Raw genomic sequence first — 22,826 nt, forward strand, 5'->3', positions numbered from 1 at the left:
ATTTGTTGTATTTTTGGTATGTTATCAATTTAAATAATGAATCACAGATTCACAGATAATATTATATAAACAACCTTATATTCATTTGAAATACTTATTTACAAACCAATGTTAAAATGTTATAAAACGTGTATTGTAAATCCTACAAAAATATCGTTATTTAAATAAAGTGTGAACGAAAGAATTTATGTTAATTTCATAAAAGTATAGAACAGTTCAAATATATGGAACAACTACTATCATATAAATCGAATGCAGACGTAGATAAAAAATATTTAAATGATAACATCAAATAACACTACATTTTAACATCTCATTGAAATGTTTAAAAAGTATACATATAAATAAGTAAAACAATGCAATGTAACGTAAAATAATAAAGTGGTCATTTTAAAATACAATCACATGGAATAGATGACCGAATATTAGAACCAATAAGATGTGATTCCGGAATTGTAGGCGAAAAAATGATGTTACTCAAATCCGTTGATCTCAAAATGTTTCCTGCAAAGTATATTATAGAGTTTTAAACAAATAATTGTGACAACTTAAAAGTTAAGATACAAAATAAAACAAAATAAAAAACTTACTGGTGTTGCAATAAACCAACTTGACCCGAGCAACGTAAATTATACACTTTTTTTCTATATTCATTCGAGTTGTAACGTATCCCAATCCTCTCATGTCATACAATTCCATTTCAATAACATGTCCTCTGTTATATTTTAATTTGATGTTAAATAGGTAGTTTTATATAATGTGTACTCATCAAAAGAGTTGACTTACGTGAAATCTTGTAGGAATAACCTAAACATATGTTTCTTTTTGTCTCTTTCGCCACATATTATTCTTCCAACAACATCTACAAAAGGTACAAATAATAAAACAAAAATTTCAAATAAGTGTTTAAACAAAAAATCTTAATAACTAATATGTAATTCATTTAATTAAAGTTTAAAGAATAACATGTTAGACCCAAGGTTAAAAGAAATTTAACTTACCAACAATATACTTTTCATGTCTTCTGTCATGAGCTAATGTTTTAATGCATGGTGTTAACGGGTAGAAAACAAAACCTTTAGGAGGATGAACTAAAAATGGTGTTAGTTTTGAGAATTCATTAAATACGATTTTTTTGTTTGTTGAGACAATGATGTAGCCTTCATATCTTGGATATTCATGATACATGAGATTTTCGGTTTTGAATTGGGACAGAGAATATAGTCCACCAACCATCTTACTAAATGAGTATAAGTTAGAAAACTTTATAGGCACAATTGCTGCAATCTTCTGCCTCTAAACAATGTCATGTAAAAGGAATTTCAATAAATTATATTAAAAATTAAGTTATAAGTCGAAAGTTTAGTAAACATGTTATGAGGTTACCTGTTGGTCGAGAAGCACAACAATCAATCTGTCTAAGTCTTTGTCGTGCCATACAAATTCAAAGCTAACAAAGATAATAGAATACCAAACACCATCTTCTTTCAAGTCAGAAAACAAATCAACGGATTCCACTTCGGGCGTTTCCTTCATTTAGAAAATAAATACTTTAAAAAAACTATACAATAACATATAGAAGCATTAATTGTTGGAAAATGTTATAAACGCAACCAATGACATACATACGAAAATGCAAAATGAACATCTCTTATTAAGATAATTTCAACCAGTCAAAAGGATAAAAAAAGTAAAACATTGTCACACGGGAACCATTAATAGATTTTACGAAAAAACAAACACTCCACGAAAAAATAAAAACCACTGAGATGTTGAAAACATTCTTAGTTGCCACAAACTACTTCTCAACCTTGGGAATCAGTAATCCAGCCGTGACACATTCATCAATGACAACCTCCGTGCCAGCTTTACGTGGTTTTGTAGACGACTGAGAAGACATCACATCATCATCATATATGCTGTCCAAATTCCGCTTCAGGTCGTTCTCCAGGACACGAATTGAGGTACCGTTGACATCTTCATCGGGTGTTTTAAACATGTCTTTATTAAAATTCGAAACAGGTGTATCATCGGCTTTGCTACGGGAGACAGAATCCTTAAAACATGGAAAACAAATAACGATTCAAATAAAAAAAATAATTAAAATAAATTAATAAGAACAACATAATATAAATTACACACATTAACGGGGACCTCGACTGCTGCATGGATGTCAGAGCTAACAGCATTCACACGCTCCTCGTCAACCGGCTGAATATATGTAATATAATAAAAATTAGATAATTGGTTAGAGTTAAATAAAATATAAGAATACAGCAGTGCATAGGTTTTCAAAGTACCTGAATGACATCGAAAATTTTATCTAGTTCACCAATAACAGTTTGATTGTCTGTTAATTTTGAAATAGAGTAACCATCCGATTTCTTTGTTATGTTAAATGAACCAATGGATATCTTGAATGCAAACTTCCTGTTAAGTAGAGCATTGAGTTCTTGCGGAAAATTCCCTTCGTTAGCTAACTGGCGAGTGATATCCAAAAAAAAAAAAAAAAAAAAGATTAGGAAATTTTTGAAAAAATGCGATGAAATGAAAAGTTACTAAAATTAATCGACATATTTAAAACAGAACAACAAAATATAACGTACATCAAGGTTCTTATCCAACAGCTGAGTCGCGTTAACCTTCAACACCCTAACCACCTCACGCTCAAATAGGGTGAGCGTCACAATCCCTGTGCAATCCTGAACCCGTATCGGAACCCTGATCCTGAAACACGTTAATTCTATGTTAGACAACATTCAGGCAACTCGTAAACATGTAAAATATCAATTGCTATGTAAAGTAATATTACCTCGGAACGGAGTAAACAGTCTTACTGTTACAGCCATCGTCCTTACACTCTAGAACCACAATATCTTCAAAACCATCGGAACCATCTTGCTTTTCTTTTGAAATTGTTTTTGTGGTGACCGCTCGATTACAATTTCTGCAAGCATTATAAAACCAAGAATCCTCGGAAGCAAAACTCTTTATAGTTCCGACAATAATTACAAACTTTTTCTGTAAAAAAAGATATTACAAATTAGGTGTTAATGATATGTCAAATAAATAAACATGGTAAAAGTTAGATCTCTTGTACCTCCGAGATTTGATTTAAAGATCCAATAGTACTGAACTCAAAATCTGAAAGATACTCTTCAGTAGGATCCTTTATTCTGGATGCACTCAACCCAGAAAAAGTGGAAGACGTTTCAGGGGTAATGTTTGAAAGGAACCTATCAAAAGTATTAATTCAACGTTATTTGTGAAGCCAGTATCAAAGTCGGGAAATGGTGATGTTAAAACGTACCTCCTCTTAAAAGTTAAAATGTCATCAATTTCAGCGTTGATCAACACGCGAGTGACAGTGTAGAGATTTGAAACATAAAGAAACCCTAATGGTGTACACAAAGTTATAAAATTAATTTAGAGGGACATTTGTTAACAAAAGATTATGTAAGTTAATAAATATTTATATGACAAATTAGGAGATTACCTCCCCAAAACCTGTATTTTCCGAATTGAACAATTACAACAACATTTTTTTCATCTTGGTTGTCCCTTTCAAAATCCAAAATCTGTTCAGCATAAGCATCGCAAAGAGTAACATATATTTGCTTCCCTCTATGAAAAAAAATAACATAAGTTAAAAAATAGAATATGAGTAATTGAGTTATATATAGTTAGTAAACAAAAAAATGATTAACAAACTCTAAATCCTGAAGCATGAATGTTAGCTTCTTTTCTTGTTTCCCGTCTTTGGTATCCTCCTTTAGATCGTAAGGAAAACTCTTAACGACAAAACCAATTACGTCTACAAATAAAACAGTATTATCATAAAATTATTTTTAACATCATATAAATAACATATCGGTAATATATATTAAAGTCAAAAAAGTAAGAATACCAATTGGACTTTTAAAGGACTTATTGTCGTCAGTCGGGTCTTGAACAATAGAACTAAAGGGAGAGAAGTCAAATCCCCACTCAGTACCAACAGGTTCATCACAAACCGAAACTATTGCGTTGGTGTTCAGATTAATTTTCGTCGAAATATGGACATACTTCACTTTCTGTCGATTCTCGCCTAATGAAGGATTACGGATGAACAAACACTGCTTCTCCTTCAACAAATGTTCGTACTCTCTGGCAGTCTTGGCTAAGACAAAGGCTTGAATTTTCGTCCCCTAATATGTACAATAAGTACAGCAAATAAATCCAAAAAACAATGAAAAAATATGTATACGAAGTATCATTATAAACATCTTTATGTGCACTTACCTCTTCGTCCATTAAAATCATATCATAGCAATAAACCTTTCGAGAATCATTGAAGGCTGCTCGACTCCATAGTCTGACAATGCGAACTTTGATGGTATAGTCATCCTGGTTGAGATTCAAATTTTTGAGCAACGTGATGGCTGGTTGTTCCATTCTACATAGCATGCAAAAAATGAAAGAATTGAAAACCGTATTGTCATACATTTAAAATTTAAAATACTTAATAGAAACCAACATGAAAACCGTATTGAATGTCAAAGAAAAGCCATACATTGGTGTTGGATTGAATGCTGATGTTCCTTAGACTGAAGAAATGAATTTGTGAATGAAAATGTATTTCGAAGTTCTTATTTATGATAAGATATTATTTTTGGTAAATTGTTTTTCCTTAAATATATAAAGCAATAAGAAATTTGAAAAATCATTAAGTTAGTTGAATTGCAATGTATATTATTCAATCAATATATTATTTTAAATATCATTCAATCATTACCATATTTAATTTTTCAATTCAAATTTCGGAAAAAAGTAAAGAAAATATTGATTCATAACGGAAATTGACATTAAAGTTAAAAAAAAATTCACAATCATTACCATATATATAATGTTATCATATTTCATTTTCAAGTTTCATATACGAAAATTGGTAAAAAAACAAAATTAATTATTACCTTTAAATCACAATGCAGTCTACTTTGTAAACATAATATAAATCTGAAAAAAATGTGATTACACTTACCTGATCGAGCAGTCCAATATAGGTTCTACACTCCCACTTCAGTAACTTTAAATGAAATGTAACTATTAAAAAAATAAAACAAAAAAAAAATTAAATAAATCAATTCAAGTGCTAATTACCAACTCGCCAACACATAAAACAATAAAAATAAGTGCAAACATTAAATATCAGTTCACAGAGTAAACATATATTTGTTTCTGCCTCGTTCGCAACATTAATACTCAAACTCCTATATATCATAACATCAATAGAATATATATTTTAACACATACATGAAATGCTTTTTTAGTAAAGTCTACCAATGAACAGAGCCTAAATACTTTAACTCTCTATTTATAAATCTGGAGATTTCGACCCATTTAAAGGTATTTTATATAGAATTGGCAGTTTAAGGCAAACAGTAATATAGCAGTTGTAAATGTGCTGTTAATGGTTGCTTTATAAAAATCGGACCGTAAAGAAATAATAAAATTGTTGTAGTAATATTATAGGGTTTTATACTTTTAGCAAACCAAACTAATTATGTTACTCGTGTGGATGCTGGATGTACGTTCAAAACCCATGGGGAATAATTGCTATTTATTTAAAAATAATCAGGAATCTTGGTCTTAGTGTTAATCTTAGTCTTAATATGTTAATCTTAATATTGTTAATTGTTAATTGTTAATATTAGAATATATCTAGTTAATTGTATCCTTAATAGTAGTTTCTAGCTAAATTTTGATCCATCATACTTGTAATGGAAATAAAAAGTACAAAAAAACATAGAGTAAAGTTTTAAACACATGTCATATAGTTGTCAAAATAACAGTTGAGATATTAAATTAAAGTAATATAAAAACTTGAAATTCAAAACCAACACCAATGTTAAAACGAAAAACAATTCAAAGGCAAAAAACATGCCGTATTTGTCTTATAACTAATTGGTACGCCTAACGTAAGGTACAACCCTCTCAACAGTCAAAACCTGATCATTTTCATTAACGGAAAAGTGAACCTGGTCGCGGACCTTAATCATACCGGCTTTCATGAACTTCTTCCAAGAGGTCAACGCATATCGAAAAGCAACCTTCCCTTTTCTTTCACGTCTTTCACGTCTGGTACCGTTGGTAATCTGCAATGGCGGATCCAGATGCGAAAATCTAACGGTCAAATCTTTTAAACCTTCGTGAAGTCTAGCCATGCGTGAAACAGGATCAGGAATCCTCTGTATTGTTGTAAAAAACAAAAGATAAATGGTTATTAAGTAAAAAATGGATAACATTTGGTTTTTAGCAGTATGTAAAATTAGTTTAAAACTTACAAAATGATCTTCACCAGCCATACGAACAAACTTTTTTACACCGCCATTTATTTCTTCATCATCATCATCTTCAGCATCAAGAGGTGCAACCTCAGCCTGAAAATTAAATGCATAACATCAATTAAATTATATTGTAAAAAGTGTATAATTATGGTCAAATATGACACTTACCTCATCGACATCTACATCTGAATATTTCATTTCAACCCCGTTTTTCCCAAAAACTTTTAAATGGAAAAAATTCCCAAAAGATTTTGTAAAAAAACATAAAACAACCATCATTCAACCGTAACTGACTAACAATTACGTCAATACCAGCAGAAAAACCTACTTTTCCGTCAAATGTTTTAATTAGAACGTTAAACGTGATGTTGTCTGTAATAACAGTAGCTATTACATCATTTGACGAATAATCATAGTGTTTTGGCAGGATACATTCTGGAATGACCTGTGGGGATGATATAACCAAATCAGCAAACAGTAAATTTAATATAATTAAATTACTACATACTACAATTATAAAAATATAGCTATAAGTTATCTTACATAAAATTGAGATGATGGAGGGAGCAGAAACGTCCAAAAAGTCCCATGACTAACCCCATCAAAGAAAGAAGTTAACTTAAACGTAGCGTAATCTATAGGATTAAATAGAACCAAACACCCAATGGTTAGTCGTAAATGGTCTACAACTTTGGACCAACCTTGAAAAAAGAATATCTTTCCCTTAGAGGCGCTTATTCCAACATTAAATTTTCGGCCATCTTCTGTGATTATATCAACATTCGTAGGACATTTATATTCACCCCATAGTGTGAACGCAGCGTCATCTGGAATACACTGAAACAAAAAAAAAATGATTTATAATTATACTGAAAAAATCTTAACAATAAAACATTAAGAAACTGTACTTAATATATACAGATAAAGAAAAAAAAAGAAAATAAAGTTATGTAATAATTTGTCATTTACCATAATAAATTCGTCTGCTTTATTCATGTGCCTACAAAAACTGGGTAGTCTGAAACTGATTTATAGATTACGATGTTAATCAAGTGTAACATGTAAAGGTTATCATGAGAAATAAAAAATGCAAACAAAAGAGAGATTATACAAATGTAATACCTTGATGAACTTTCAGCCATAGATTAAACCTACAATAAGAGGTTACATAAACTTAGCACGTCAGATGATTTTTTTTTGAAAAATTAAACATTTATGATACATCATAATATTTATGATTTATGATACATCATAATAAAAAACATGGTTACATTTATAAATGTCTAAGTGCATATATACATGCTTTTCCTTATAAATGTGTAATTGCATATATACAGTATACAAAACAGTAATTAATTAAGAACAAATATATACTGCTACATGATGTAATCAGTATGGTCCATGTTCCGTTACAGTTTCAAACATTCATAAGGCAAGATGTCTGTATTAGACTCCAATTTTTTAATGAATAATAAGTATACAGGCCTACATGATTCAATAAATATGTTGATCGTTGACATACAGTTTCAATAAATCATTAGGCAATATGAGCAATGTTTAGAAGTAAGTTTTTTTGTATAAATGTATTATTTCTACTATACAAATATGTTCATCGTTGGGATCGGTGTAATATAACTCATTGAATATATAGGTGGACGATTAAAAAAGATTCAGTTAAACTATTATACAAAAAAAAATATAAATCCCTAACAATTTAGAGTCAAAAATTTGCAGATCTTAATTCAACATTAAGTAAACCTATAAAATTAAGAACAGAGGAATAACATATTAACAAATAAGTCCTAAGAATTTATACAACTTATTAATTTGATAAATATCAAAAGCGACACAAAAATCAGAGATATTCAAATCAGTATATAAGCCAATAAAACTGTAATAATCTGTAGATCTGATTTCAACATAAAAAAGCCTAAAATCAAATATTGAGAGCAAATCAATCCATAATCTGCAGATCTGATTTCAACATAAAGAAAACCTAAAATCAAATATTGAGGGCAAATCAATCCATAATCAATAACGTAAGGTTACTTATGATATTCAGATCAGATCAACACGATATCGAATATTGAATCAAAAGACCTATTAAAATAACCCTAAAATTCGCAACAGATGAAGTTCCATATAAAATAAGCATACCAGTGACAAATAATCGTACCTTCAATAAGTGTTGACAGATCGTTTGAATAAAAAATCCTTGTGAACAAACAGATATGATTGACAAATAGTTTGCCCTAACAATCGATGAATAGAGACACCAGAAGTGATATGGTTTTATAGATTTAGGGATATTGAGATGAAAGATAATTAAACATGGGAATTGAAACATATTTTGGAAGATGATTCGAACCAAAATATGGAAAGTTGAATTCTCTTTCTAAGCGTAATCAATTGAAAGGCGGTACAAATCAAAGAGATATTGGGAAGCGAATGGATGGATTGCCGCCTAAAGCATAACTTTGTGCAATATCTAGTTGACAGGTGGAAAATAGAGGTTTAAGTAAATGACAAGTGGCCAAAATTGTTTTGTTTTAATATAAGTAATAGATTATTTGTTTTCAAAGGCTACTTTCTTGTGTTAGGCGACTCTAATTTTTAAATCGAAGAGCCCCGTTTTCTCATTTTGGTTAGATTATTTTGTTTTAACTGTGTTCATGCTGGATTAAAAGTATGGTTTGGCGTTCTCTCAGGAAACCATACTGCCGAGTGTCGATTGCCACTTGACAGATGTTGTGTTACCACAAAAGCTGAACACTCTCTGGCGTAACACACGGTGGAGCGAAAACCCGAGTGGACTCAGGATGGAACCTGACACCTCTACAAGGAGGCTAGGCTCTATCCATCATCGTCATCCACCGAAATAACAAAGTGAGGATTGAACTTGGGTCTCCATTGGATATACGATACCAAACAATACGATACAATACTACAGGATATGAGACAACACTCGTATACGCCTATAGGCATATACAAGACCTATAGGGGTCCTATACGAAACCTATACTACACTATATGATACGATACTGCATCCATAGGTCTTGTATAGGTCCCCTATAGGTCTTGTCTAGGAGTTAGGGTTGTCCAAACTGCTCGACGATCGCTCGAAAAATGCCCGAAAAATGTTTGTCCGATCCACGCCCAGTTTGTAAATAAGCCGCTCAGCTCGGTTCGATTTGAAAACGAGCCAAGCATGAGCAAAGGTCCGCTCGCTCGTCGATCGCTTGGTTTCGCTCGAATTATTTTTATTAAATAATTAATATATATATTTAATTAACTAGTAGAGTGCCCGCGCGATGCGGCGGGGGCGACACTTTGGATTGCAGCACTCATTTCTGGTAGTTTCTTATTCGTATAATATTTATGATAACATTATTGTGCTGGATATATGTCATTAGTGTTACATATATGTAAAGTTTTGTTTTTTTTTTTTTACAAAAAGTAATAATCAAAATACAAAAAATAAATTTTTTTCTTATAAAAAATTAATAATCAAAAGACAAAAAATAAAAGATAAAGTTGTTGTAAAGTATGTTTATTTTATTGGTTAAATTATAAAGTATAATTTTATTCTTTAAAGTTCGTAACTTTTTTTTAATATCCACATAGTACTCATCTAATAAACTTAAGTTTAAAATTTTCATTTTTATAAAAATAAAAAGTAGTATTTGGCTCGTAAGTACGTTTTAGAGTTTTATCTTAAATTGTTAAATTTCGGTTTTTTACAGATATAAAAAATTTTATTTTTATAAAATTTCAAGATATGTTTTTAAAAAAAATTGGATGTTAAGAGTTTATATCCTTATTAACTTTATATCATACTAAGTTCAGATTTTTAGTTCTTAACTAATCTTATCCGTATGAGTCTACTTTTAACTATAATCCCTAAAAATATGTAACACAATCTACTATGTATCTAGTCAAATTGATAAAGAATTCTTTTGAAACTGACTAATATTATCTAGAACAATATAGTTAAACCTATAATTCTTAAAAATTTGCAACACAATTTAGTATTTATCTAGTAATAATTGTAAATTTCTGCAGTATTTTATTTATATTACTTGTTATAAAAAATGTTTATAAAAGAATTAGTTTTTTCTAAAAACAAAATGTTTTGTTTAGAAAAAAAAGTAAAAAATTGTTTTACATATGTAAAGTTTCGTTTATTCTTAAAAAAAAAGATGATAATCAAATGACAAAAATAAAAGATAAGATGTTATAGTTGTAAAGTAAGTTTATTTTGTTGATTAAATGATAAAGTTTATAATTTTTTTATATATCCACATGATACTCATCCACTAAACTTTCAGTTTAAAATTTTTGTGTTTATAAAAATAAAAAAATAGTAGTTGACTCGTAAGTACGTTTTACACATTTAACTTTAATTGTTAAATTTCGTTTTTATGTATATATAAAAAATATATTTTTATAAAATTTTAAAAACAAATTTTGTAAAATATAGGATGTTAAGAGTTTATATCTTTATTAACTTTATATCATAGTTTTTTTTGTTTAGATTTAAAGTTTATTACTTTATTACTTTTTAATTAAGAAATACAAATTATTAGATTAATATCCAAGAATAACTGCAATATTTTGTAATTTCAGCTTAACTATATCTAACTGCAATATCTATTTATTCCAACTTTAGGATATTAACTTATATAAGTTTAGTTGACTTATATATTTAGGATACTAACTTTATTTTAAACTTTATTAATATAGTCAATAACTGCATTATATTAACACCAAAAATAAAGTTCAAATATAAAATAAACTTTATTCATACGTCTAGATCAAACATAACAGCCGAAGATGAAAAAAAACATAAAAACTATTGATAGATTTCATATTAGACTGCATGAAATCTGTTCCGCTTCTGAATTGACACTCAATGTATTTTTAATCGGGTTTTCTGGTTTGTGCTTGAATCGGCAATATCTTCTAATTCCTCTCATTTGTCATTGTCCTCCGAATCGTCTAAATTAATAACCTCACTCTATTTCCATTCAGAGAGTCTTTTGGATCTTTTCCTTTAAGTCTCAAACTTTTGATCATTAAAAAGGACAAAAATTGAATAAAAAAGTTTAAAAAAGATTAAATAAACCTTAAAATTACTTCTTCACTAAATTCACGTTAAAGATTAGACTTGTATGGACTAAACATTGCACCATAACAAATAATATCAACACTTTTATCACCATAATCCTGCAATAAAACACACATATAATAACATAACGAACATGTTAATATGAAAGATATACACAAAAATAATACTTAAAAACCAGCAAAATCAATACCTTAGAAGCTTATTCGACAAATGGGTTGTTTAAATTGGCATATTCATCATGCAACTAAATCGGAAAAATCAAATAAGTTAACATTCACATAAAAATAAATAAAAGAAAACAATTATTCACTGCTGCGATATAACAAAACTGACCTTAGAATTTTGAATCTCGCATGCTTGATTTTTCGCAACAATTGAATTCAGAACTGGATCTATTTTTAACTTTGTTTAGCAATAGATATAGAGGTGTCCTACTATGTATTTATAGTAGTAACTATAGAAGTGCATTAGGGTTTAATTTTAGATTTGACACCCCTTTATTTAGGAAGTTTGTTGTAGTTAGTTTTAAATATTTATAGGATATATCTAAGTACAGATATTAGACAATTTTAATAAAATAAAATGTGACACATAATATCTTTATTTTATGTTACGGTACTTTTAATTTTTGTTTGCATAGATGGAGCCCATCTTTGTAGATTAGGCACATTAGATCACAAGTATTAATTACTTGTACATTAAAGCATTATCGACTTGTACTTTTTAATCCGTGCGTCAATATTGAACAAGACAACTACCGAACGTTGACAAAAATGTGTAGGTCGTCATGCTATCTTTGGATTTTTTTTTAAACAATATAGTTTATAAGATATGTCAAGAATACCTAAAAAAATTATAAGTTTGTTGTGGATGGGTGAATTGTAACTAATTATCTATAATTTTGTTAAAACCTTAGGGATTTAAGTGTAATAAATTTAGGGGCTAAAAAATAAATAGTGTTTAAAAGACTAAACTACCCTCATTTTAGGGGTCTTTCTATAAATAAAGTGGGGGAAAAGTTCTTATTTTTTGGGTATCTTAAAATACCCCTCCCTCATGCATTATAATATAGTATAGATATAAGTATAAGTAGCCCATAAAAATACAACGCCAAATCATACTTAGGCCATAAAAATACTTAGCCTATTCATACTTAGCCCACTCTTTACCCTAAATCTAATTCCTAATTCCCCTTCCCCATTGTTCCAAGCCCACACAGCGCAGCCACACACTCACGCTCAGATGCTCAGTTGCACACACTCACGCAGTCACGCTTAGTTGCACACACTGTCCTAGCTCCGGCGACTGACCTAGCTCCGGCGACTGTCCTACCTCCAGCAACTCCCCTACATCTTCATCCCCAATTTGAATCTTTAAGTAAAGGTCAGTTTTCTTATATGAATCGAATTTATGTTCTAAAATAAAGAGTTTTGCTTCACATACTTTCCAATCTAGTATATGATTCTGAATAATCTTGAAGGAAATTATAATTATATGGGTCGATTTTGTGTTTTGATAACCTGTTTACATGTTATATAGTGTGTACAGTTAAATCGTTTAATTGAACCCGAAATCATCTGTGTACAGTGTACACAGGTTATACATGTTTTAATGAAGGCGGTTATTTTGATGACTCTAGTTAAAAGGTGGCTTTTTTTTTTACAGTTTTTGTACAGTGTACTCTGAATCGGTGATAAAAATTTAAGAATGTTGTTTTTTTTTTTGTAGAATGTCTTCTTATAAAACCGAGTGAAAACGATCCGCTCGATACAAATTCAATCCGAGCACGAGCATCACTTTTGTGCTCGGTTTTGCAAATTCGATCCGATCGGTTGTAATTCAATCCAAGCACGAGCAGACCCTCGCTCGGATCGGATCGGCTCATGAACACCCCTAATAGGAGTATAGGCATATACATGACCTAAACTACAGCTATAGTGTTATATCAGACCTATACTACACCTATAGGGCTATACGGGTGTTGTACCGTATGTTATAGTATCGTATCGTATCGTATCGTATAATGTATAATATAAGTCTCATATAGGTCTTGTATATGTCTATAGGCCTATTCGGGACCTATACTACACCTACAGGCCCATACGGGTATTGTATCGTATCCTATAGTATCGTATCGTATCGTATTGTATCATATCGTATAGTGTAGTATAAGTCTCGTATAGGTCTTGTATAGGCCTATACGGGACATAAATCACACCTTTAGTCCTATACGGGACACGCACTACACCTATAGGCCTATACGGGTGTTGTATCGTATCTTATAGTATCGTATTGTATTGTATCATATCATATAGTGTATAATATAAGTCTCGTATAGGCCTATACGGGTGTTGTATCATATCCTATACTTGTTATTTTTATTTATTTAAAATAGAAAACTTATTTTTGTATAAAAGTTTGCTAAAACGATTAATGTTGTATAAAATGTTTGTAAAAAAAACCTTATATACGCCTCATATAGGCCTATACGTGGCATATATGGGGCATGGGTCATATACGAGACCTATACGAGGGGTCCTGTACGCGACGTATAGGAGCAGCCAAAGCAGAACTAATATGAGTCAGACACTGAGTTTGATGTAACCCTATATGCCCCGTATAAGCCTATACGATACATATACGAGGCAAAGGGTGTACAAAGAAGGAGATAGAGTGGTGGATAGTTTTAGCCTTAATAAAATGTTTTGTAGCCAGTTATTAATAAAGTGTTTTGTTGCCAATTATTAATAATTTTTTTTGTTGGTGGTTAAAACATGAAAGGAATGTTAGCCAGTTATTGACTAATCTTTGGAAGCTAACACAATGTTAGCCGGTTATTAATAAAATGTTTTGATGACCGTTCAAAAATAAAAGAATGCTAGGTTAGGTCTACAATCATTGGGTTCCGCTGATGATGCGGTGATTTTGGGCGAATGGTCGAGAGATAATATAGAGAAAACAGCGAGGCTTTTAAGGGTTTTTCATATCTGTTCCGGTTTAAAAATTAATATTAAAAAATCCTTCTTGTTTGGTATTGGGGTAGGCAACGAAGAGGTGATAGAGATGGCTAACCTTTTGGGTTGCAGACATGGAGAATTTCCATTTGATTATTTGGGGGTTAAAGTAGGGGCGAACATGAATAATAGCCATCATTGGGTTCCGGTAGTGGATACGGTTCAAAGTCGGCTTGCTTCGTGGAAGGCTAAAACGTTATCGATGGGCGGGAGATTAATATTGGTCAAGTCGGTTCTGTCAAGCCTTCCGGTTTACTTTTTATCGATTTTTAAAGCTCCGGTAAAGGTGACTGAACAAATCGAAAGGTTGATGAGGAACTTTCTGTGATCTGGGTCCAATGAAGTTAAGAAAATGAGTTGGGTCGCATGGGATACTGTGACGTTATCTAAAGAGAATGGAGGTTTGGGTATTCCGAAAATAAGAGATGTAAATTTCGCTCTTCTAGCTAAGTGGGTTTGGAGGTTTAAGACTCAACCGAATAGTGTTTGGAGGTGTGTTATTGAAGCGGTGCATGGGGGGAAGGGTAGATGGGGATGCTTACCATCGAATCGTCGATTCAAAGGTTGCTGGTTATCGTTGATTAAGGAAATGGAGAAGCGCAAGGTTAACGGGAGGAATTTTTGTGACTTGTTAACGGCCAAGGTCGGGAATGGGTCAACAGTGAAGTTTTGGTCCGATAAATGGGTGGGCTTGACGTTGTTAAAAGATAGGTGGCCTAAACTCTACGGTTTAGAGAGAGATAAGCAATGTGTGGTGGCGGATAGGTTGGTGTGGGATGGGCGCATGTGGAAATTCTTACCGAATTGGAAACATATTCTATCTACTGTTGAGGAGTTGTCGGAGATGCAGGACGTGGAATTCCTTCTCAATAATAGCTCTTTATCTAGAGAGGTCGACCGTTGGGTATGGGGTGAAGACGCGAACGAACCAATGTCGGTTTCCTCGGTTAAAAAATGGGTTAGAAACGGTTCTGAAGTGAGGCGAGAACATTCGATGAGATGGGAATCTTGAGTCCCGAATAAGGTCAAGGTTTTTGTTTGGAGAGCGGAGATGGGACGTATCCCGACTAAGGAGGCCTTGCTGCGGAGACATGTTAGTATTCAAGATGGTTCATGTCCTTTCTGTAACTCAGCGGATGAAAATGTTCTACACCTGTTTACTGGATGCTATTTTGCATGTGGGATTTGGGAGGCTGTGGGAAGTTGGTGTGATATAGGACATATTGTAGCTTTTGACTTTAATGATCTTCTCATCCTACAGGATCGGTCACAAAAAGGTAAATGGGCCCAAAAGATTATTAGAGGTATTGTGTATATTGCTTGTTGGGTGGTGTGGAAATTGAGGAATGAGAAGGTTTTTCAAGGGGCTAATCCAAAGGTCGTCGATGCGGTTGCGCTAGTAAAGTCCAAAGGTTTTTCAAGGGGCTAATCCAAAGGTCGTTTTTATGGTTAAAAAGTAGATCTAAATTTTCTTGTATAAGATGGAAAGATTGGGGTCGTAATCCTCTTTATATGTTGTAAGTGGTTTTGGTAGCGGTCCTTGCTTTGAGGGCTCGCCGGGTGTTTTATTGAAATTTTATGTTAAAAAAAAATGTAAATGTATTAAATATTAAGGCAAAAGATCAAATACAAATAAAGTTAACGTATAAAATGTACGAATTGAAGGAAAAGACAAAAAAATGCGGTGACTTTTTTGTAATTATCAGTAACTATCAAAATTACTCTACAAATGATCCTCTAGAGTAATTTTGATCTTTTGTAGAGTAATTTTGTAAAATGTTCTTGTAGAGTAATTTTGTTCTTGTAGAGTAATTATCAAAATTACTCTACAAGTGTATCAAAATTACTCTGCATCAAAATTACTTTACAAGCGAATCAAAATTACCCTGCAAGTTTATCAAACAACATACAATTCAAAATTATTCTACAAATGATCCTGTAGAATAATTTTGATCTTGTAGAGTAATTTTGTAAAATGATCCTGTAGAGTAATTTCGTAAAATGATCCTGTAGAGTAATTTTAATTTTGTAGAGTAATTTTGTAACATGATCTTGTAGAGTAATTTTGTTAGCATTTAGTTATGGGGTTTAGCTTTATGGTTTAGTTTTTAGATTTTAGTTTGGGGGGGGGGGGTGGGGGGTTAGGTTTTTTTCCTGAGGTATAGTTTTTTATCAAAATTACTCTACAAGACCAAAATTACTCTATATGAACATTTTACAAAATTACTCTACAAAAGATCAAAATTACTCTACAGTCATCTGTAGAGTAATTTTGATAATTACCATACAAGCAGATAATTACAAAAATGTCACTACGTGCTTTTGTCATTTTCATGAAATTCGTACGTTTAGTACGTTGGCTCGGATTTAAAATCGAGCTGAAAATCTAAGCTCGGGCTCGGCTTGGTTTGGCCCGATTTTAAAAATAAAAATTAATACATAGCTCTCAAAATTCAGTATTTTAAAATATTATTTAATACTTCAAAAGAATATATTCAAATTAAGTTCAACCTAATACATTACAAGTCAAAATCACGTTCAACAACGCAAAATAAGTTTTATATTTCAAGTAAGTACGATATTTGTTCAGTAGCACGGCAATCAACCTTCAAATATGTCATAAATATCAAACTACAAGCATAAATATATGTAAATAATAATATTTTTTTTGTAATATACTATATGTATATAAAAATAAAATATATTATAAATAAAATAATTCGAACTAAGCCGAGCTACCAAGCGAGCCAAACCGAGCCAAGTTGGCTCGTCGCGAGCCGAGCCGAGCTAGGCTCACTTTCTAACCGAGCCGAGCCGGCTCGGCTCACTTTCAAACCGAGCCATATCGAGCGAGCTTTTTCCGAACTAAATTCGAGCGAGCTCCGAGTCGCGAGCTTTTTGGACAGCCCTATTGCTTATTTAATAGGCATAGATGTAATTTACCTTTATAACATGGACCAATTAAGATGTGACACGTGGTCAAAGGTATGTAATTTACGCCAATCTTTTCTAAAAAGTAAATTGCATGATTTAGAGGAGCCTATTAGAGCACAACCACGAGTACGTAATTTTTGCTCACTCATGAGGAATCCGACATAACTTTTGTCCAATAGGGACAAATGTTTCTCTCATTCATCCAACGAATGGGAGAGAATTAGTCATGTTCATCACATATGTTACCTTTAATTGTTTTATTGATGAAAAGTTAATAATTGTGAAAAAAATTCAATTTAGTTGATATGTCGCGTAATTTTTGCCCACTCGTGTATTTTTTCCTTCTAATAATTTGGACTAGATATTTAGATGCCATGGTGAGCTCCCTACATACACGATATTGAGTCACTAACTTATTTTGCCAAATGTTAGAGAAACTGTTACAAACCATAGAAAAATCCAAACCAACCTGACATGCGTCGAGTCATCCTTTAGTCGAGTCCATGCCATGTTTGGCCGGTTTAGACTGGTTTGGGCCCTTTGTTGCGCTTGGATGGACTGAGGCGCCCACGTGGACCAAGTCGTTTGCCTCACTCATGCCTGGTCACTCGTCTCACCTTGTGTGTGTTTTTATAAATGATTTGATTGTATTTAATCACAATTTACTTGCATAAGTAATTTAAGGTTGTACCAAGTAAAAAGGTTAACATTTCTTCTTGCCTTTGTTTTAATATATACACAATCTGCAAAAATTAACATCTATTAATGTGTCAATGCAACTAGAACTGCCCCCCAAAACAATGTTTGCTAGTATCTATTCTGCATCAGTATCTATTCTCCAACTTTAAATCCAAACCCAAACTTGTAGTCTTTCTTCTTGTGATCTACCTGTATATACATAACATGCCCAAAAAAAAAAAAAAAAAAAAAAAAAGAAGATTAAAATAGAATCATAGGTCAACCAATTTTTAATGCCTAAAACCTCCTAAATCATTTTTATCGAAAAAAGTAGATTATTATAATATTATTATTATTCAGTAAACATATAAAGTTTGACAAAAAGTGGGTTAGGTGAACACCAGTTGACCCATTTCAAAAGGCTACCCGTTCTGACTCGCTACGTGCTTTAATGCATAAAGTTTCCTAAATCACATTGTTCCCGTTTTTTTTTTTTTTTTTTTGAACGGCAAATTTGGATCACTGACGGACCACTAGAGTATCATCATGCCACCAGCAGAACCACCCGATCATATCCAGCTCCACTAGGCAATAATGCCTATACACCAATTCAGGAGGAAACCCAATAAATCCGGGAAAAACCCCCTTTGTGGGAATCGAACCCATGACCTAATGGTCATAAGCCTTATCCCACCACCAAGATACCACTAGGCTATAATGCCATGGGTTTGTTCCCGTTTTAACTTGGACCATAAGCCCATAAGTCACCTAATGTATATTTTTAATTCAGTTAATTAAAAAACACAGATTATCGAATTAGTATTAATTGTGAAATCTATTTGACCTGCTCGTTATTTGTAAAAAAAAAAAAACAATAAAAAATCGACGAAAAGCGTAATGGGTCATGTTTTGACTCGTTCCACAAAGTTACTTGTTTTGACCGGTTCCAAACAAATGGTATGTTCCCAACTTTGACCCACTGACTTTCAACTTCTAGTTTAATTTTTATGGTGTTTATGTATCGCCGTATTGGGGCATTGGGTAGTATGGTATATGTACTCACCTCAGCAGAAAGAATAACTTTGAGACCATTATCCAACCATTCTTCAACAAAAGCAGATGTGCAGCCATTTGAATCAATCTTCCCTCTAAGCCGACACTGTCAATGTAAATAAGGGATCGTTTACACCTACACCGCTATAAATTTGAAGATTTTCATAGTTGTAGCAATATTTAAAGACATTATACAACATGACAAAATGGTCAAAGATACGAGGTATCCGGTCTTAAGACCTTCTAAACATGAGTTTTGTAATTGCTCAAAACTTAGTACAAAAACTTTTAAAACGTTTCCTTCATTTTTTGAAATTCTTAACAAACTTCAAAGAATCGGCAACTAACTTTTTTTTCGAGTAAAATGTCATTTTCGTCCATGAGGTTTGGCCAGTTTTGTATCTTTCGTCCAAAGGTTTGTTTTTTCGCATCTGGATCCAAAAGGTTTGAAATCTTGTCATTTTCATCCGGCAAGATTGCAAACCTTTTGGATTCAGATGCGGAAAAACAAACCTTTGACGGGAGTCGCAAAACTAGCCAAACCTCAGGGACGAAAATGACATGTTACTCTTTTTTTTTTAAATAAAATTTTGCGTCTAACTTCATTACATAACATTGTTAAACAAAACTACTCTAGACCCATTTCGTGGTAACATTCTGAGAACTCGCAAAGCGTTATTCGAATGAGAAAACATGAAAAAAAAAGAAAAAAATAGGGCTTTGTTAAATTACCTGACGATTTATATAATCATAACCAACGCTAGCAGTAACATCTCTTGAAAAGTAATTATAAATAAAATCAGATGCCAATGAAACCTACCAAAACAAAACCAACATATATGTAATCAATCATCTTGTAGGTGTAACAAATTAGAACCAACACTATTTAAATAAATAAATAAATTGATACTTTTTCAGACACTTTCTGAACATAGCTAAGAGCCACATTTCCAGTGTTAGTAATCTGTCCCACAGCAACCTGCATGAGAAAAAAAAATGAATATTAAAATTTAAAAATAATTTGTTAAATCTTATGACATGTCAGCATGGTGAAATGACCATTTTATCCGTGTTGTATCGAGCACCATAACTAATATTAGACTCACGATCCTCGCCAGCCCAGACTAGTTCCCCGCCTAACGACAGGTGAGGCGTCACACTCTGCAAACAAAATATAACAAAATAAAATTGTTTCGATATTAATGAAATATTGCTTATCAAATATATGCATTAATATAAGAGATGAAAAATTTATACCTGAATATAACTAGCTCCAAGCATGGCACCATTTCCGAATTTGAATCGAGTCCTGTAGTCAGTACCCTGCATAAGAAATGAGTTATCAAATAAAACAAGCAAAGAAAATTACACATGAAGTAATGTGACATATGACATAACTAATAAAATAAAATAAAAGCCAGCATGCATAATGTGTGTGTTATAAAGAGCCTACAAGATATATAAGTTACCTTATAGTCAATGTTAAACTTTCCATTCGACATGTGCGGCTGACTTGTTAGCTGAGCAGAAAAAAAATGAAAAAAAATCTTATAAATATTACATTTATTCAGCCAAAACAATGTTAGATAATAAAGCAACTATGTAAATACTTGTAATCAATCTACCTGAGCATCGGCATTCATGCTAAGATTATCCGATAAGGCACATTTGACTCCAGCGTCGACCCGCCCATCGTTCAAAACTCTTCCAAAAAGCATCAACTACCGCTCATCAAACAGCGTTATCAGGGTCAGATCATTAGATCGACGGTTAAGATCGAGATCGACAATATGGGATTGTAAAATGTAAATAACTCACCTTTGGATGCATAAAGTTAGCACCAAAAGCATAGTGTGCAGCCGGAATTTTTATTATTTCAGCGTATTGAGAAGGAATCTCCATGGGTCCCATGAGGGTGCTGTAACATTAAAATCGACTTGTAGAATTAAAGAGTGGTGAGAGGGGAGGGGGGGGGGGGGTTTGTTTAAGTCAGGTTGACCCACAAACACTATTTACTGCATTATTAACTAATACGTTATTAAACAAAATCTTAAATAGAAACAATTCAAATTTAAGAGGGTTGTATGTATTTTTCAACCCGTTTGACATGTTATATGACCCGTTTGAAATTGAACGCAACACAAACGACCCATATTTAAGTAAACGGGTCAAAATGTCCAACTGTAGTTTTGGGCCAATTTAACGAACAAATGTTAATGAGAAATTAGTACCTGTAACTTAGTGAGAACCTCTGATTGAGAAACTTGGTAACATCGACAAGCATCCCCTCGAAATGTTCAGCATTTAAGGACCCTAAAGAAGAAGAAATTGCATTCGGTCTAAGATTCTGTTAACATATAATCACAGCTTTATATATGTTTCTAATTTGCAGATAATTCAATGCTATAATTTGCTAGGATTAATGAATCATCATGCATTCTTGCTAGAAACTGATATGAGTTTTTCATGTGTCCTTGTTTATGAAGTCTAATAAGTGCGATGTTCATAGACAAGGGTGTCAATTATGTCAGGTTGATGGGTTTCGGGTTGAGTTCTTCTACTCTAACCCGACCCATATATGCATTCGTGTCGTGTCGAACCCATTTAAAATCCTCGAACCCATTTAAAATCCTGTCGTGTTTCGGGTCGACCGTTTAGTCTTCGTTTGTGAACATGAGTAATAACTAGTGACTTTGTAACAATTTAAGCAATCAATTACTCTACTCAAAGATTTTATTTATTTATTTATTTTTTTTTGTGATTCTTTTATCTTTTTTTTTTTCTGTTATTTAATTAATTGTTTTTGTTTCTTTATCTCTCATTCCAAATTTCAGTGGGTTTATATATTTAACTTTGTTATTGGAAGAACTCAATGCAGTGATTAGAGAATCAATAGTCAAATTATAAAAGCATTATGTTGTAGCAATATGATTAGAGAAAATTAATTTCACTTTTTTTTTTAAAGTTAATAGTTCGAGGAAAAATTAAAAAATATATAACAATTTTGTTCCCTAAAATTTAAACAAAAACATATTTTAAAAACCCTTAAACGGATGGACAGATTAACCCACTTTTTAAACAAGTCGTGTTCAGGTTAACCCAAAAAAAAAAAAAAAAAAAAAATTAAAAACAAAAACAAAATACTCAACTTTAAAAATTAACACTTCTCATCTCTAAAATCTAATATAAACATTTTTAAAAACGCTTAAATGGGTTGTCAAGTTAACCCACTTTTTAAACAGATCGTGTTCGGATTGACCTGTTTAATATAAAAGGTCATGTCGCATACCCAAAACGACCTGTATTTTTTTTTCTTCGTAATTTTCGTGTCATGTTCGGACATTTGTCAAGAATTAGTGAATTACCACCCATGTAATGCATAACTTAGCAAAAAGAATTCAAAAATAAAAAAAATATATATATAATAAGGTTTATGTGACAATATCAATCAATAAGTACAAGAAGAAACTAACTGAAGGCTTCACGGTTGATTTCTTCATAAGGAGGAGGGCAAGGTATATCCATGTAATCGGTTGATTTCTTCATAAGAAACTACTTTTCTTTTTCAATACGAGAAGGGGTTTAAGAAGATGCAACGAGATGATAAACCCTTCGTTTTGTAGAAAACCTTGTCTAAGTGATTTTTTTGTAGGAACTTTTTAATAAACTTGATCATCAAGTTACGTGTTTTTA

At 32.0% G+C, this 22,826-nt stretch overlaps 2 protein-coding genes across 2 annotated transcripts; both read right to left on the reverse strand.

Annotated features, from left to right (window-relative positions):
* Nucleotides 1-3,340: 3,340 nt before the first annotated feature.
* On the reverse strand, nt 3,341-4,434 carry LOC110919097. Its single transcript, XM_035988179.1, has 5 exons — nt 4,282-4,434; nt 3,908-4,187; nt 3,712-3,814; nt 3,508-3,624; nt 3,341-3,395 (listed from the first exon to the last, which is right to left on the reverse strand). The coding sequence occupies exons 1-5, from the start codon at nt 4,432-4,434 to the stop codon at nt 3,341-3,343; spliced, it is 708 nt and encodes a 235-aa protein (XP_035844072.1).
* Nucleotides 4,435-18,160: 13,726 nt separating this feature from the next.
* LOC110937513 (mitochondrial import receptor subunit TOM40-1) lies at nt 18,161-22,754 on the reverse strand. Its single transcript, XM_022179948.2, has 11 exons — nt 22,607-22,754; nt 21,365-21,446; nt 20,952-21,051; nt 20,759-20,854; nt 20,603-20,653; nt 20,391-20,456; nt 20,193-20,294; nt 20,044-20,112; nt 19,866-19,949; nt 19,144-19,239; nt 18,161-18,290 (listed from the first exon to the last, which is right to left on the reverse strand). Exons 1-11 carry the CDS (start codon nt 22,677-22,679, stop codon nt 18,234-18,236), a joined length of 876 nt encoding a protein of 291 aa, XP_022035640.1. The 5' UTR covers nt 22,680-22,754; the 3' UTR covers nt 18,161-18,233.
* Between the last annotated feature and the right edge of the window lie 72 nt (nt 22,755-22,826).

This window comes from Helianthus annuus, chromosome 1 (assembly GCF_002127325.2).
Source record: "Helianthus annuus cultivar XRQ/B chromosome 1, HanXRQr2.0-SUNRISE, whole genome shotgun sequence".
NCBI classification, from domain to species: domain Eukaryota; kingdom Viridiplantae; phylum Streptophyta; class Magnoliopsida; order Asterales; family Asteraceae; genus Helianthus; species Helianthus annuus.

Bases quoted from the DNA above. Each gene is read 5' to 3' on its own strand.
- LOC110919097 (XM_035988179.1), bottom strand. From the start codon at position 4,434: ATGGAACAACCAGCCATCACGTTGCTCAAAAATTTGAATCTCAACCAG. The intron at 3,625-3,711 runs GTTTGTTAATCA...TTTTTTTCATAG, and splicing joins TTCATGCTTCAGGATTTAGA to AGGGAAGCAAATATATGTTA. The intron at 3,396-3,507 runs GTTTTGGGGAGG...GTACACCATTAG, and splicing joins GTTCAATTCGGAAAATACAG to GGTTTCTTTATGTTTCAAAT.
- LOC110937513 (XM_022179948.2), bottom strand. From the start codon at position 22,679: ATGAAGAAATCAACCGATTACATGGATATACCTTGCCCTCCTCCTTAT. The intron at 20,855-20,951 runs GTGAGTTATTTA...GATGAGCGGTAG, and splicing joins CTAACTTTATGCATCCAAAG to TTGATGCTTTTTGGAAGAGT. The intron at 20,295-20,390 runs GTATAAATTTTT...TTTTGTTTGCAG, and splicing joins TTGGAGCTAGTTATATTCAG to AGTGTGACGCCTCACCTGTC.